This window comes from Tupaia chinensis, unplaced genomic scaffold (genome assembly GCF_000334495.1).
Source record: "Tupaia chinensis unplaced genomic scaffold, TupChi_1.0 Scaffold000116_1, whole genome shotgun sequence".
NCBI classification, from domain to species: Eukaryota; Metazoa; Chordata; class Mammalia; order Scandentia; family Tupaiidae; genus Tupaia; species Tupaia belangeri.
In genome coordinates, this window is record NW_006159580.1 from 117,337 (window position 1) to 134,878 (window position 17,542).

Below are 17,542 nucleotides of genomic sequence, written 5' to 3' on the forward strand. Positions count from 1 at the left end.
TAGAAGTTGCTTTTGGGAATTTGTCAAGTTCTGTGGTTTATCAGGCTTGCCTAGGTAACTACGGACTAAAGCTATGAATGTAGTGGTGTTCATAAACTAGTCGCTGGGCAGATGAGCCACTCACCCACAATTGGTGTCCGAGTCAGGCAACACGGGTGTACTCCCCGCCTCTCTGACCCGAATAGGAACCAGCACACGGCAGGTTGTCAGGGTACGTCGGTTAGCAAGTGACCGCACCAAGCACAAGAACGCTTCCCGTGGTCGGCAGGCAGTGTGGAGGTGAAGGCTGCTGGATCCCACATGGCTGACTCGGTGGTTTGAGACTCAGACATGACAGCTTAAAAATCACACGGGGCCTGTGTGTGTGGGTGCCCAGAATCCCAAGAGGAGAAGAAGAAAGGGGACTGCAGTGTGGCCACCCCACCCTGGGGATGCTCTCTCACTGTCCCTCTATGTGCCCTACAGCAGAAACAAGGGAGAGCGTTTTCTGTGTCCCTTACTGTGATTTGTTCGAGTGAACACAAGAGTTAATTTCCTTCCGCATTTGTCCCCTCTCCACCTGGGAGAGAATAGCATCTGCAGGTAGTTTCTCACTGAATTAACTGTAAATGGGCAAAGACCAGAAAAACCCTGTCCTCAGGATCCTGTTGCCATGCACCGCCCCCAGGGAGCAAACGGCCTGAGAACCTATTTTTGTCTTGGCATTTGCTTCACTGAAGTATTACCTAAATTGAGCCCCACCATTTAGTATGCTAAATCTAAAGTTTTTGACAAGAAATGTCATTTCGATAACGAATTACTTAAGACAGAAATTTCTAAAGCTGGTAGCCAATTCTGTGTGGGTCAGTGTGGACGCAGTGAGGGAATGTGATTTTCGGTACCCAGGGAAGACAAGGTCAAATCAGTGTTTGCTCTTACGTCCACCTGATCTTCCGTTAGATTTCCAATGGATATTAAAGGATGCTGGGGCCTGCACTCCCTTTCCCACTCTGAGCAGCAATAAGAAAACAAAAAGTCAAAAGGAAGAACAAAGCCCCCTCTAAACCTCAACTTGAAACGATCCAGCTTGTTGGCAGCAGGTCCAGCCACCTCTTCCTCAGAAGCCCTTTCGGAGCTGGTTGGGCATCTCCGTGTGCCCCCAAGTGTGTCCTGCATTCAGACTGTCGGGACTCAGACCTGGAGGCCTCTAGAGATGGACTGCTTCAGCCCTCAGCTTGCAGACAAGAGCCTCGAGAGGGTACAGTGACTCGCCGGTGAGAGGGGCGGGAAGAGAACTTGATCCTCAGTAGGTCAGCACCCTCCACACCACTCAGCGTCTGAATAGCTTTCACGTGGGTCACTGCAGCTTGGCTTCACCCGAAGAGTTCTCTGAGGACATTCCAAGTCTTCACTCAAGAGACCAACAGGTTCTCATCCTCCATGAAAGGCTTCTGACCACAGGCCCAGCAGTTAGCGTAATGGCCATGTCGCTGGACTCCCATGTCGTTGACCGCAGTTGGAGTCCCTGACCAGGTGGCTTGAAAATCACGCTGTGTGCGTGGATGCCCCAAAACCCAAGAGTAGAATGGAGGAGAGGGGATCGCTGCATGGCCACCCCCTCCCCCGGGGTGACTCCCTCTTTCTCTTTTGCTCACACAGCCACACACACCCTATAGCAAAAAACTTTAAAAAGAAAAAAGAAAGGCTTCTGGCCTGTGGTAGCCAGAAGCAAGGGAGCTTGGAAGGCATCTGGACTCTGAAGAATTCGATTCTGTAACTTTCCATTGTCTGGGAAATATACCTGTGTTAAAAGAAAAAAAAAAAGATTGCAAGATTATAAAATTTGTCACTTTTTAAAGCTAATAGAAACATCATATGTGTGGTCACTTTTTTTTAAAAAAGTTTATTTCATGGGGGGGGTACTTTCCCAACACGGTCTTGTCAGACCATGATCCCTACCCCAAAGCCTGCCAGCCAGCCAGCATCACATGCACAAGCAGCGTGTTCAGGTTGGCCCAGGAACTGAACCTCAGGCCCGCTCAATTGCAGTTCAAGTCCTGAACCTGGTGGCTTTCTCTCTCTCTCTCTCTCTCTCTGGTGAGTGCTTGTGCCCTGCAGCAAATTTTAAAAATAATAATAAATAAAATTAAATAATTCTTTAAAGAAAATGTAGTGCCAAAAAATAAAAACTTAAAAGGCAGACATAGAGGTGTAAGGTGTCCTTTGATTCAGTAATTCCATTTGGGAATTTGCCAATAAAAGTAAAATTATTGACTATTAGAGTTAACACTAAATGTCTGGGAACCAAGGTTTGGTTCAGGAAATAACGGTACACCCATACTGAGAAATGTGTGGCTTTATAAAACTAATAAACGGGCCCAGTTGGTAACATGGTTGCGGTGGCTAGGTCCCACATGGCTGACCACAGTTCAAGTCCTGGACCCAGTGGTTTGAGAAACACACCAGGCACGTATGCATGCATGCTCAAAATCCTGAAAGGAAAGAGGAATGGGGAAGGGATTGTGGCATGGCTCTTCTCCATGGGGGGTGGGGGGATTTCTCACTTTTCTTGCTTTCCCTCTCTAGTGAGTGCACGTACCCTCTGGCAGAATTTTAAAACAAAATGCAGCTTTAATAATATTGCATCCCAGCTGCAGTGAAACAAGTGAGCGGGTAATGCTGCACAATGGCTGAGGCCTCATGGAGGCCCAGGTTAAGTTCCCGACCCAGGGCCATCAGGTGGTGGGGGGTTGGACGCTGTCTCCCACATGGCCAACTGTGGTTCAGACCCCAGACCTGGCAGCTTGCCTTGTCACTTTCCCTTTCTCTCCCTCTTTGTCTCTCTCTGGTTAAATGAAAATAATAATATTAATTAATAAATTAAATAAATAATATTTTTAAAAAGTTCCTGCCCCAACCTGAACAGGCCAGGCTCGTGGTACGTGCCTATGATTCTAGCTGGCCAGGAGGTAGGGCAGAAGGTAACTCAGTGTGGCAAGGTCCTCTCAAGAAACCCACCTCTTCCTCCTTCGTCTGCTTGCACTCTCTCTCATAAAAAATAAAACTGCAGGGCCGGCAGGTGGCGTGGTGGTTAAAAGGCGCTGGATGCCCACATGGCTGACCACAGTTCAAGTAGCTTGCTTTGTCTTTTTCTCTCTCTCTCTGTCTCGCTCTGGTCAAATTACAAAATAATCATGATAAAATAAAGGAAATAATTCTTTAAAAAATAATAATATTGCAAAAACAACAGGGAAAAAGTTGCACTCTAATAATTTGCTACTCTAAGTGATTACTGTGCCGGCAGCCCACCCACAAGCCAGTTAGAAATGCAGCTTCTGACCCTGCCACAGCGGTAGGGTACCACTGCACAACACTGGAGCCAGGTGGAAGACCCGGGTTCAGATCCTAGGGTGACCTGAACACACCGGATGTCTGCGTGCACCAGTGACCCTGCCTGCCTGGGAGGCTGGGCAGGACTTCGGTATGAGACCCTGTCAAGGGTCTTATCTCTCTCTCAAACGCTCTCTCTTGAAAGAAGGAAACTTAGAAAGGGAAGAAAGAAGGAAGGGAGGGAGGCAGCACCTGTAGCCCCTGTCCACCAGTTGCACCAGAACCTGCATTTTAGGGCCAACCCTGGCCTAGTAGTTAAGGGAGTTGGATCCCACATGGCTGACCACAGTTCAAATCCCGGTCCCTGCAGCTTTAAAAACTCGGTAGGTGTGCATGTGCAAGCCCCAAATTCTTTGTCCCCAACAGGACAAAGAAATGGAGCAGGGATTCTGATATGACCACACCCCAATTTTGGGGGGGTACTTTCTCCCTCTCCTCTACTCCCTCTTTCTCTTCAGTGAGTTCAGCATACTGGGGAAAAAGGACCAGGAGGAAACTATGCATTTTAACAAGATCTCCAGGTAATTTTTTATACATACTGTTACTCTTAAAAATATTTAGGTAGGGTGGGGGAACTATTTATAATTATTCAAAAAAGTGTATCTATGTCGTCAAGGATTGGAAGGTACTTTGCAAAAAAGTTTGAATGAATATAATCCCACCTACCCACACAGCTCCTGGCCTGCCACAGGTCGTCATAAATGGCAGCTACTGGGGAGGTGACACTACTGTGGGGGGTTCTTTTTTAAAAAAATATATTCCTTAACGTTTTTGTTAAATCACATTTTGAAAGCATAAAAGACAGTAAAGAAATTAAAACACTGTAGGGGCCAGCTGGTGGCGTGGTGTTTAAGGGCAGACTCCCACATGGCCAACCGTGGTTCGAGTCCCAGACCTGGTGGCTTACTTTCTCACTTTCCCTCTCTCTCTCACTGTGTCCTTCTCTAGTCAAATTAAAATAAATGAATAAATAAAGTTAAATAAAATTATTTTTTAAAAAGAGATATTAATACACTGTCATTTTTTGAACCAACATCAAAACTTTTTCTTTCTGCCTCAGCTATCGGGAAGCATAGAGCTAAATTTAACATCCAATATAGTAATTCTGTTAGTCTAGCTTTCTTGAATATTTTCTTTCCTCTCTATGGCTTTTATTTTTTATTTTAGTAGGCTTTCTAATATGTTTTTTTACAAATCACTTAAAAATTTTTCTGAAAATAGAATCCAAATGACAATGACTTCTAAAAACAGTCCGTTCTTGTTGCCAGACACCACAACAAAACTAACCCCCTGCCTGTTTTAAATTATTTCTTCTCTCCCTGTTCTTTTCCCACATCTTACAGTACAAGTAAAACTAAAGGCTTCCTGTTTGCCCCCTAGTGATGGTCTCAGAAGCCAGACAGCTCCTGCACCCCACCCACTATTCCCTGGCCACACCTTGCGCCTACAGTCCAACCCCATGAGTCATCCGCCCGCGGATTTGATCAGGAAGCCCAGAGGCCCCGGCGTTTCCAAAGGCACACAGACCACCCTCCGGTAGAATTACTCACCGGCCGCCAGCGCTTCACACTTCCTCTGCAATGAAAGAGAGAACAGTACGTATTTACGACCAAGCCTTGTGTTTACTGCGCACTCCAAACTATTAATAGAACAGATGCCTCACTTTCCAGAAAGTGAGCTTTCCTGCATAATGTTTACCGCTTGTCATGTGCATTGCCCGAGAGTCTTCCTTGCCAGCGGGAAGCTCTGGAGCAGATTTCCGCACGCCTGTGTTAAGAGGCGCCTGGAGCTGTGGGTGGGCAGCGGGAGCACGGTGGCGTTACCGGCGGGCAGGTGGCCTAAGAAGTAGCGCTACCGAGGGCCACAGGGTGGCACAGTGGTACAACACGGCTCTCCGTGAAGCTAACCCGCATGGGAAGGCTGCAGGTTCATATCTGAGAACTCCCTGAGCATGCCAGGCACATACATCATACATGCCCGCCATCTGGAGCGCTGGGGCTGGGGCTGGACACTGTTGGGGGTCCTGTCTCTCTCTCTCTCTCTCTCTCTCTCTCTCTCTCTCTCTCAAGAAATAAATAAGCTTTTAACAAGTGGAGATACTAAACCCAGACCTGGTGGCTTACTTTCTCACTTTCCCTCTCTCTCTCACTGTGTCCTTCTCTAGTCAAATTAAAATAAATGAATAAATAAAGTTAAATAAAATTATTTTTTAAAAAGAGATATTAATACACTGTCATTTTTTGAACCAACATCAAAACTTTTTCTTTCTGCCTCAGCTATCGGGAAGCATAGAGCTAAATTTAACATCCAATATAGTAATTCTGTTAGTCTAGCTTTCTTGAATATTTTCTTTCCTCTCTATGGCTTTTATTTTTTATTTTAGTAGGCTTTCTAATATGTTTTTTTACAAATCACTTAAAAATTTTTCTGAAAATAGAATCCAAATGACAATGACTTCTAAAAACAGTCCGTTCTTGTTGCCAGACACCACAACAAAACTAACCCCCTGCCTGTTTTAAATTATTTCTTCTCTCCCTGTTCTTTTCCCACATCTTACAGTACAAGTAAAACTAAAGGCTTCCTGTTTGCCCCCTAGTGATGGTCTCAGAAGCCAGACAGCTCCTGCACCCCACCCACTATTCCCTGGCCACACCTTGCGCCTACAGTCCAACCCCATGAGTCATCCGCCCGCGGATTTGATCAGGAAGCCCAGAGGCCCCGGCGTTTCCAAAGGCACACAGACCACCCTCCGGTAGAATTACTCACCGGCCGCCAGCGCTTCACACTTCCTCTGCAATGAAAGAGAGAACAGTACGTATTTACGACCAAGCCTTGTGTTTACTGCGCACTCCAAACTATTAATAGAACAGATGCCTCACTTTCCAGAAAGTGAGCTTTCCTGCATAATGTTTACCGCTTGTCATGTGCATTGCCCGAGAGTCTTCCTTGCCAGCGGGAAGCTCTGGAGCAGATTTCCGCACGCCTGTGTTAAGAGGCGCCTGGAGCTGTGGGTGGGCAGCGGGAGCACGGTGGCGTTACCGGCGGGCAGGTGGCCTAAGAAGTAGCGCTACCGAGGGCCACAGGGTGGCACAGTGGTACAACACGGCTCTCCGTGAAGCTAACCCGCATGGGAAGGCTGCAGGTTCATATCTGAGAACTCCCTGAGCATGCCAGGCACATACATCATACATGCCCGCCATCTGGAGCGCTGGGGCTGGGGCTGGACACTGTTGGGGGTCCTGTCTCTCTCTCTCTCTCTCTCTCTCTCTCTCTCTCAAGAAATAAATAAGCTTTTAACAAGTGGAGATACTAAAAAGACAGGAAATGAATCTTTTTTTTTTTTTTTTTAATGATAGAAAGCACTCAAGGGACAGAAAAGGATAACCCTCAACAGAATCTTGTCATGCTGTGACTCCCGCCCTCCAGCTCCTCAGGATCTCAGTTGCCCTTGAATTCACCCAGGATGTTTTCAGGCCAATTCAAGGATCCAAACCTGCGGTGCCCAGCACTGAATTCCGGTGTGCTACTGCCTGCACCTTCTGGGCCGGGTCAGATTAGTATTTACTAATTCTCTACAATGTACAGACAGCATCAGTGCTCTGTACGTGGTACTGAATCCTCAGCACAGTTTTTAAAAATAATCATTTATTTTTAAATTCCATTTGCTATTATCATTTTTTAATTTGATCAGACAGAGACAGAAAGGGAAAAACAAGCCACCAGGTCTGGGACTCAAACCACGGTCAGCCATGTGGAAATCCAGTGTCTAACCACCATGCCACCTGCCGGCCCCTGTTTTTAATAATATAATTCACCAGGGACCAAAAGAGGGCATAACGTTATGTTGCTGGACTCCCATGTAGTTGACCATGGTTCGAGTCCTGGATCTGGCAGCTTAAAACTCACACCGGGCATGTGTGCATGCATGCCCAAAATTCCAAGAGGAGAATGGAGGAGAAGGAATTTCAGTGAACCTATCTCCCCAGGGAGGGTGATTTCTCACCTCTGTCTCTGTCTCCGGTGAGCACATGTTCCTTATAGCAATAAATCTCTCTAATATATACATATATAAAATTCACCAGGACCAATAGATGACATAATGGTTACATCGCTGGACTCCCACATGGTCAGCTGTGGTTCGAGTCCTGGACCCACCCAGCAGCTTAAAACTCAAGCCAGGCACATGTGTGTGTGTGCATCCAAAGTGGAAAATGGAGGAGAAGGGATTGCCGTGTGGCTAGCCCCTCTGGGGAGTGATTTCTCGCTTTCTGTCTATATGTCTCTCTTTCTGTCTCTCTGGCGAGCACACAAGCCCTGTAGCAAAAATCTCTCTCAAAAAAAAGGACCAGCAGGTGGCATGGTGGTTAAGGCCCTAGACACTCCCACATGGCTGACCACAGTTTGAGTCCCAGACCTGGTGACTTGCTTTCTCACTTTCCTTTTCTCTGTGTGTTTGTCTTTCTCTGGTCAAACAAAAATGATTGAATTAATAACTAAAGTTAAATAAATAATTCCCAGCATCAAATGTACTCATTTAACGGAGCTGTTTGTAGTGCGGTCACTGGATTATGCAACCATCAGCGCTGTCTGACTCTAAAACACTCCAGCACCCTAAAAGGAAGCCCTGCCCTAATTAGCACCTTCTATTCTTCCTTCTTCCTGCCCCAGGCGGCAATTCATCTGCTTCCAGTCTCAGTTTTCTTTTCCTAATCTGAACATTGTATATAAATGGAATAGTATACGTACAAATGGAAGCCAGTCTTTCATGTTTGGCTTCTTCCACTAGGTTTTCTTTTTTTAAAAAGTCTTACATATGTGTTCTTAATAGAGTTTTGCAGGGTTTTTTTTTTAAATAATTATATTATTTAACTTTATTTATTTATTTTACTTTAACTAGAGAGGGACAGAGAGAGAGAAATTGAGAAAGCAAGCTGCCAGGGCCGGGACCTGAACTGCAGTCAGCCATGTGGGAGTCCAGCGGCCTTAACCATCACGCCACCTGCTGGCCCATCACTTTTCATATTTTCAAGGTTCACCCACGTTGGAGCAGTTATCAGTACTTCATTTTTTTAAAAGATTATTTATTTAATTTTATTTACTCATTTATTTCAATTTGACTAAAGAGAGACAGAGAGAAAGTGAGAAAGCAAGCCACCAGGTCCAGGACTCAAACCGTGGTCGGCCACGTGGGTTTGTCCAGCGTCTTAACCACTACGCCACTTGCTGGTTTCCCAGTACTTCATTTATTTTTATGGCTGGATGATATTTCATTGTATGGATATACTGATTTTGTTTTTTATTCATTAGTTGATGGACATTTGGGTTGTTCTCACTCATTGGCTATCATGTTGTTATGTGTATAAGTTTTTCTGTGAACGTATGTTTTTCATTTTTCTTTTTTTTTTGAGAGGTTTTTGCTATAGGACATGTGAGCTCACCGGAAAGACAGAGAGAGACAGAGAGACAGAAGTGAGAAATCACCCTCTAAGGAAGATGGCCATGCTGTAATCCCTTCTCCTCCATTCTCCTCTTGGTATCTTAGGCACGCATGTACACGTGCCCGGCGTGAGTTTAAGCCACCGGGTCTGGGACTCAAACTGCGGATGACTGCATGGGAGTCCAAAGACATAGCCATTACACCAAATGCTGGTCCCATTTTCTTCTTTATTTTTTTTAAGAATTATGTATTTAATTTTATGTGTTATTATTATTACTATTATTGGAGAGGTTTTTGCTATAGGGCACATGCGCTTGCCAGAAAGACAGAGACAGAGAGATAGAAAGAGAGACATCACCCCTGGGAGGATGGCCATGCCTCAATCCCTTCTCCTCCATTCTCTTCTCAGGATCTTGGGCACGCACGCACACGCGCCCAGTGTGAGTTTAAGCCACCAGGTCTAGGACTCGAACTGCAGTCAACTATATGGGAATCCAGCAACATAGCCATTACTCTAACCACTGGTTCCATTATTATTATTTTTTTAATTTGCTCTAGAGCACATGTGCTCATCAGAGAAAGACAGACAGACGGACAGAAAAAGTGAAAAAGCAAGCCTCCAGGTCCAGGACTTGAACTGTGGTCAACCATCTGAGAGTCCAGCGCCTTAACCACTATGCCACCTGCTGGCCCCTCTTCTAAGATTTTTATAGTTTGGTATCTTATATTTAGGTCTTTGAACCATTTTGTGTTAGTTTTTTTATAAGGCACGAGGTAAGGGTTCAACTTTATTCTTTTGCATGTAGATATCTGGTTGTTCCAGCATGATTTGCTGGAAAATTATTCTTTTCTGTACTGAATGGTCTTTCTCCCTTGCTGAAGTCAATTAGACGTAAGTGTTTGGGTCTATTACTGAACTCTTTTTTTTTTTTTTTGAGAAGTTTTTGCTATAGGGCGTGTGTGCTCACTAGAGAGACAGAGAGACAGAAAGCGAGAAATCACCCCCCCAGGGGGGATGGCCATGCTGCAATCCCTTACTACTCCATTCTCCTCTCGGGATCTTGGGCACGCATGCACATGTGCCTGGCGTGAGTTTAAGCCACTGGGTCTGGGACTCGAACCATGGTCGCCTACACGGGAGTCCAGTGACATAGCCATTACGCTATCTGCTGGTCCCCTTGGGACCAGCAGTTTAACCCAGTGGCTTAAACTCACGCCAGGCACATGTGCATGCGTGCCCAAGATCCCGAGAGGAGAATGGAGGAGTAAGGGATTGCGGCATGGCCATCCCCCCTGGGGGGGTGATTTCTCGCTTTCTGTCTCCCTGTCTCTCTCTTTCTCTCTGACAAATGCACGCGCCCTGTAGCAAAAACCTCTCCAAAAAAGAAGAAAAAGAAATCTTTTCATCCATGAATGTAGGATGTCTTTCTATTTCTTTAGGTCTTTTATTTCTTTTCTTTTCTTTCCTTTTTTTTTTGGAGAGGTTTTCGCTATAGGGCGCGTGCACTCGCCAGACAGACAGAGAGAGACATAGAGACAGAAAGTGAGAAATCACCCCCCAGGGGGGATGGTCACTCTGCAATCCCTTCTCTTCCATTCTCCTCTCGGGATCTTGGGCACGCACGCACATGCACCCGGCGTGAGTTTAAGCCACCGGGTCCCGGACTCGAACCACGGTCGACTACATGGGAGTCCAGCGACATAGCCATTACGCTAACTGCCGGTTCCCAGGTCTTTTATTTCTTTAAGTCTTTCATTTCTTTCGACAATGTTTTGTTGAGGCTGAAAGAAAAGCGGGTATGTGTAAAGACAGAAAGCTCTGCAGGCAAGCAAGTTTTGTTTTGTTTTAAGACAGGGTATGGGAACCAGCAGTTAGCGTAATGGCTATGTCGCTGGACTCCCACGTAGTCGACCGCGGTTCGCATCTCGGACCTGGTGGCTTAAATCTCACGCCGGGCGCGTGTGCGTGCATGCCCAAGATCCCGAGAGGAGAATGGAGGAGAAGGGATTGCGGCGTGACCATTCCCCCTGGGGGGTGATTTCTCGCTTTCTGTCTCTATGTCTCTCTCTCTGTCTGTCTGGCGAGCGCACGCGCCCTATAGCGAAAACCTCTCCAAAAAAAAAAAAAAAGACAGGGTCTCTTTCTGTTGAGGTCTTTCTATCTGAGACTCCCAAGTAGATACTGTGCTGACTTTTAGGGTGAGCTGAGCATTAAACCCGTAAGGCTGAGCCTGCTGAGGAGCAGTGTCTACCAGCACATACTTCTGCAGCTGGGCCCCAACTTGTGTGAATGTCAACCCATTCTCCCCGAACTTGAGCCCTCCCCAGAGACAGCATTAATTATTCATGAGGAACCACCTCCATGTCCCTAGCACCTCCCACCAAGTTCCACCTCCTAGCACTGCCTCATTGGCCCTCAAATTACAGCACAAGGTCTGCAGAGAGGATCCGGACACTTCGTGCCTGTGGAAAGAACGCTCGGGTAAGAATGACTGGGAAGGGACGCAGGTGGCATGGAGTTTAAGGTGACTGGACCCCACATGGCTGACTAGGTAGTCTGAACTGTGGACCTGGCAGTTTAACGATCATGCCAGGTGTTTGCGTATGCATGTCCAAAATCCCAAGGAGAGAGTGGAGAGAAGGCGTTGTGGTGTGGCCACACCTGGAGGATGATTTCTCACTTTCCTTCTTTCTCTAAATCTTTTGTTTCTCCCCAGTGAGCACACACACCTGAAAGCAAAACTTTAAAAAATAAGAAAAAGGCTTGGAAGAACTGGGACTCAAAGCTGATTCTCCTGACCCCAATTTCATGCTTTGACAGAAAAAGTAAGGACTTTCATTGAGTAACTAGAAGTTTTCAGAATGGTTATGTGGATGCATTTGAAAGGTAACAAACAAACTAAAACTAACTTTTGCTAGTGAAAAAACTAAAATATGGGGAGAAATAAATCTGAAAAGATAGAGGACAAAGTGCATGGATATGAAAGAAGGCAGACAAGGAAGAAGAATCGAGTTATTGACATTTTGATGAATTAATGAAATGTCAAATGAACAAAACATCTCTTCTCAAGAAAGGACTTAAGGGCTGGCGCCTGTAGCACACCAGGTAAGCACCGTGAGCTGTGATTCCCCCATGGCCTACTGCAGTTCGAGCTGTGGCCCTGCCAGCTAGAAAAGCGTAGGCATGCGCAAAATCCTGATGGGCTGACAAATGCATAAGTGGAGGAAAACGGGGGGTTGTGGTGCGACCACACCCCATTGAGGGGTGCTTGTTTTTTTCTCTTTCTCTGTCTCTCTGTCTCTCGCTAGTGCATGTATCCTCCTGCACTTAAAAAAGTAAAATAAGTGGGACCAGCAGATGGTGTAGTGGTTACATTGCTGGACTCCCACATGGCTGACCACGGTTTGAGTCCTGGACCCGGTGGCGTGTGCGTGTGTGCCCAGATTCTGGGAGCGGAACAGAGGAGAAGGAATTGTGGCATGGCCATCTATCTCCCTAGGGGATGATTTCTTACTTTCTCTCTCACCATCTCTATCTCTCTCTCTCTGATGAGCATGTGTGCCCTAGGGCAAAAACCTTTTAAAAATATAATAAATAAAATAGGTAAGTCCCAATTTAAAAAGAGTAAGAAAGTCCTTTAAAGGGAATTTATGTGAATAAAATTTGGTTTTGACTAAAAAATTATCTTCTGAAAAAAGAAAGAATGCAAACAAGTAGAGAGACTGTGTATGCATCCAGGCAGATATTTTTGGAAAGAATTATTTATTGGGACCAGATGGCATAATGGTTATATCGCTGGACTCCCATGTAATCAACTACGGTTTGAGTCCCAGATGGGTGCCTTAAAACTCACGCCGGGCATGTATGTGTGTGTGTGCCCAAAACCCTGAGAGGAGATTGGAGAAGGGATTGTGGTATGGCCATCCCCCCTAGGGGGGATTCTCCCTCTCTCTCTGTCTCTCTCTGTCTCTCTGATGAGCACACATATCCTATAGCAAAACTGTCTCTTGAAAAAAAGAATTATTTACTTAATTTGATTTATTATTATTATTTTAAAATTTGACCAAAAAAGAGACAGAGGGAGAGAAAAAAAGCAAGCTTCCAGGTATGGGACTCGACCTGTAGTCAGTCACGTGAGAATCCAGCACGTCAGCCACCATGCCACCTGCCAGCCCCATATCAAAGCAGATCTAATTTTTTTAAATAATTATTTTCTTCAACTTTATTTATTTGTTTGTTTTAATTTTACCAGAGAGAGACAGAGAGAGAGCAAAAGTGAGAAAGTCCAGCAGTAGGTCCGAGACTCGAATCACGGCTGGCCATGTGGGAGTCCAGCAGCCTTAACCACCACACCACCTGCCGGCCCCACAAAGCAGATGTAAAGCGGGCCTGCCTTGAGGCTGAGACTATGTGAAATGTCAACAGCTCCTGCTAAGTTCTCTCTGGACAAACCTCCTTCCCTGGAGAAAGTGCTGGTGTGTGCATAGCTGCTAGGATCCCCAGTCCAGACAGCTCCTCACGGGGTTGCTGTGCTGGTTAACAAAGGCCCCCGTGAACACACCTTGTATCGCTCCTGCACATGGAAGAGATCAGTCAATGTTAGCTCCATTTCCCTTCCCGGTACGGGGTCCTCAAAGGACCCAGCCCTAAGCCTTCCACAACCCGAGAGCTGCCAGCGTCTACTGCAATGGAAAACACCTCCTCTTCTCTTCTTCTCGCTGGCCCAGCTCTTTCTGGTAATCTGGCTGGCTTCCATCTTTAATACATAACAGGTACGTGAGTCTCGTCTTCCACCTTGAAAACGGTGCAGTGACTCAGGGGGCTTTCCTGCAGAGACGCAGGCCCAGGCTCAGCCCGAGAAGACCTGAATTCTGGGCTCCTCCCTGCCTCGCACCACCTTCCTGGAACCTCTGGGGAAGTCTCCCTCCTGGGCCTCAAATTCGTCATGTGGGAAGCGTCTGGGCCACATGGGGACAAAGGGGTTTGGCTGCTTCTCGTCCAGGTCTGAGGGCTAATATGAAGACGACTGTGGGGAAAAGAGATTGACGAAGCCCCTCGGGTGCCACAGGTCCCTAATGGTGGCCACCAGGTGAGAGCAGGCGTTCCTGGATTCACAGGGGTGTAGCAGGCCCCACCCACTGACTACCAGATGAGGTGCATGTTCTGAAAAAGCCCCTCTAGCCAGACAGGGAAGAGCCTAAGGAGTGGCCAAGGCGGGAAGGAGACCAACGGGAAGCCGTAGGCTTCATGAAGCCTCCTGGAGGTTCCGCCTGGACCTATGACTAGTGGGTAGGATCCGAATGAGGGGATGAAACAGGATGGACACACGAAGGGCCTCAAGGCTGCCCGACGTCGGAACTCGGGCTCCACCCGCTGCACTGCTGTGGCTGTCACCTCTGAGCGTGCTGGGCCATCCTCATGTATCCCAGCTAGACTGGCCTTCTTCCCCTCCCCAGCAGCTCGCCCCTCTGCTCCCCATTGTTTCTTCCCATCTAACAAGCTCCCACGATTACTCGGGACCCAGCCTCAGTGCCTCCTTCTCGGGGAGACCAGGTTCTGCTCCCAGGCTGGAGGACGCTCTCTCCCTGTACTCTGAGGGTGGAGAGCACCCCTCCCTCACAGGCAGCCTCTCTACACGGGTCTCCCATTGCTGTACCACCTGCCAGCTTGCAGCCCTCCACTGGCCTTTGTCCTGGAGGGGACAAGGGCTGCGTCTGATCGACCTTGGTGCCCCTGCCCAATGGCCAAGGCCAAGCCTCAGGTGACTGGCTGGGAAGAATCCCACCCCATCCCCAGGATCCCCAGGCCGGGGTGACATTGTGGGGAGGCCAGGTTACCTTTGCCGTCCGCCTTGTAGTCATCGGGGAGGAGCTTGTCTTGCCGGTAGCCCAGCACGAACGCCAGGAAGGAGAGGATGAGGGCGTCGCCGATACTGAGGATGGCCAGCATGAAGGCCCAGCGGATGGTGCACTGGCCCAGCGTGTACTTGCCCGTCTGCTCTCCACACATGCGCCGCACCTCGCTTGAGTCCCAGCCATCCGGGTAGACCAGGCAGCCAATCATCAGGCCTGTGGCTGAGGGGACAAGAGGGGTCAGCGGGGCGGGTGTGCCAGCCTGCTGCCTCCCGCCTTGCACTGGTGTGATCTTGTCACCTCCTCTCTCCTGTGCTGACAGCTTGAGAGACACAGAGGCAGCTCCCACCGAGAGCGAAAGCCACCAGCCCCGGGACACGATGGCCGGGCGAGGCAGAGCTGAGCCAGCCCAGGTGGGTCCTGCCACTGCGCCAGGTGGCCCACCCAGCTGTTTCCCTTGCCTCGGACTCAAGGAGGCACTGCTGCCCTGGTTTCTAAGCCCCCAAGTCTGGTCCCAGCCCAGAGAGCTCATCTCTCCTGAGACGCCCCTTTGTTCGTACTCCAACATGGCTGATGTTTGAGGCCACGGTCTGATGAGAAACGCTTTCCTTTCTACAGCTCATGGCGTCACGGCACGTCCCACAACCCAGGTGTCTGAGTCAGTGACGACAGGAAGGCCCTCCGGCTCAGTCCTGGATGGCCTTTCCTGAACCTTCTACTCACAAGCAGGTTTCGTGCTCACGTTTCCCCAGCACTGCCCGGTGCAGTTGCCCACACGTCCCTGAAGTAAAGAATCCTAGAATATTTATTTAAAATGCTGAACCCCTGGTCAAGGTTGGGCTCAGGAATTCCAGTCTTCCAGGTGCCTCTCTTTCTCTCTTAAAAAAAAAAAGTATTTGTTTACTATTTTTATTATTTCGATTTATTATAGGGCATGTACGCTCACCAGAGAGAGGGAGAATGAGCAAGCAAGCTGCCAGGTCTAGTACTCGAACCGTGGTCCACCATGTAGGAGTCCAGCACCTTAACCACTGTGCCACCTGCCAGCTCCTCCAGGTGCTTCTCTTTTTTTTTTTTTTTTGGAGAGATTTTCACTGTAGGGCGCGTGCGCTCGCCAGACAGACAGAGAGAGACATAGAGACAGAAAGCAAGAAATACCCCCCAGGGGGGATGGTCACACCGCAATCCCTTCTCCTCCGTTCTCCTCTCGGGATCTTGGGCACGCACGCACACGCGCCCAGCGTGAGTTTTAAGCCACTGGGTCCGGGACTCGAACCGTGGTCGACTACGTGGGAGTCCAGCGACATAGCCATTACGCTAACTGCTGGTTCCCCAGGTGCTTCTCTTAATAGGAAAACCCGAGAAAGGCTAGGCTAGGCTACCTGGATTTCCAGCCCAGCACTTCACCGGCTGGCTGCGTGACTTACAGCGAGCTATTCATGCTTTCTTCACCTCGGTTTCCCCATCCGCAAAGTGGAGGCAGAGGCCTGCAGGGCGGCACAGCAGTAAAACGTGCTCTGGAGGCCGACCTCCACGGGAGGGCGCTGCGTTCTTTCTGGAGACCCGAGTGTGCAGGACACCCACGTCCACACGCCCGGGGCCTGCTGAGGCTGGGGGAGAGAGAGGCACCAAGACTCTGTCGGGAGTCGAGGGTGCCGTATCTCTGTCCTGCTCTTTCTCTCTCACTCTCATGGGAGGCACGGAAGAAATAAACTTTTCTTTTAAAGCAAAGGTGGGCCAGCTCCACAGTCTGTTGGAAACCAGATCCCACGTGATTGGAATCCCAGCCCAGCGTCTTGGAAAACATGCCAGGTACATGTGCATGCGTACCCCAAGTCCTGACTGGGTGCAGAAATGAAGGGAAAGGGATCGTGGCGAGACGCCTCATTGGGGGATTCTGCCTCTCTCTCTGGTGTGCTCAAATGCCCTTTGGAAAACCAAACAAAACAAAAGGGGAGGCTAAGAAGAAGAGGCACTAACAGCACCTTCCTGCTGGGGTTGCTGTGAGGCTCAGAGGAGCTGATTTTGGACAAGTGCTCACAGCAGGGTTTAGCTACCGCGCACGGACACCCTGTGCCTTCACCGGCTTGGGATTCACAACTCGAATTTCCACGTTCCCACCGTCCCCCCACTTCTTAGGGCAAAGCACAGGTGACTTGCTCCGGGACTATAGCCCAAGCACAGCCGCCCTGCAGCGGGAAGTGCCTCCTCTACCTTCTCCACTCCCCAGCCCTGGCCCTCCTCCCCACCCCCCCTGGAGACTAGTCTTGAGGCTGTGCCCTGCCTTCCAGCCCCACTCAGGAGCAAACAGAGAAGCACATCACAGGACCCAAAGCGACCTTCACCGGGTCCAGTTTGTTCTTGCAGGGCCGGTGGGGGGTGTCAAACACGTGCACAGTAAATGTAGGGATGAGGCCCCCCAGGAAATGTGTGAGCCATCCTTTGATGTTTTTAAAAAGAGCTCGTTTATGCTGCTCTTTCACAGATTGCCAAATACTTCTTTTCCATCTTTTTTTTTTTTTTTTAAGTTTATTTCATGAAAGACAGAGGTTGAGACAGACAGATCCCCCCAGCAGGGTCCTCACACACTGTGAACCGCCTCCTGCCTCAGCCAGCCCGGATCACAGGGAAGTCCCAGGATGCAAACCTAGGACCTTCCCAAGTGGGCCCAGTGCATTACCACTGCGCCACCGCCTGGCCCCCTTCATTTACCATGTTAACCCTGACAACGGTCCCATGGATTCAGCCGAATGGGAACAATCCCACTTTAAGATTAGAAAACTCTGGACTCAGAGAAACCACGTGACCTGCCCGGTCATCCAGCTAAGCCAGAACCAAGCCCTGAACAACCTTCCGACTGCCTGACTTCAAAGTGCACCCCCC

The 17,542-nt window shown here is 48.6% G+C and overlaps 1 protein-coding gene and 1 long non-coding RNA gene across 4 annotated transcripts in view; one reads left to right on the forward strand and one right to left on the reverse strand.

Moving 5' to 3' along the window:
* Positions 1–1,610: 1,610 nt before the first annotated feature.
* The window catches only part of LHFPL5 (LHFPL tetraspan subfamily member 5), a 21,268-nt gene continuing 5,336 nt past the window's right edge, over positions 1,611–17,542 (reverse strand). The window contains exons 2-4 of the mRNA XM_006144173.2: positions 14,645–14,881; positions 6,136–6,160; positions 1,611–1,780 (exon numbers count right to left, since the gene is read on the reverse strand). Of these exons, the coding sequence (XP_006144235.1) occupies positions 6,150–6,160; positions 14,645–14,881 (248 nt within the window). The 3' untranslated portion in view covers positions 1,611–1,780; positions 6,136–6,149. The remainder of the gene's footprint in view (positions 1,781–6,135; positions 6,161–14,644; positions 14,882–17,542) is intronic.
* LOC102491940 (uncharacterized) lies at positions 5,921–15,327 on the forward strand. 3 transcript variants are annotated; one of them, XR_001370065.2, is made up of 6 exons: positions 5,921–6,180; positions 11,234–11,288; positions 11,524–11,632; positions 11,726–11,912; positions 14,982–15,072; positions 15,278–15,327. It is a non-coding gene; the product is annotated as an uncharacterized LOC102491940 (long non-coding RNA). The 3 variants fall into 3 exon arrangements; XR_333930.3 differs by having other exon boundaries at positions 11,524–11,912; XR_001370066.2 differs by lacking the exons at positions 14,982–15,072; positions 15,278–15,327 and adding an exon at positions 13,580–14,326 and having other exon boundaries at positions 11,524–11,912.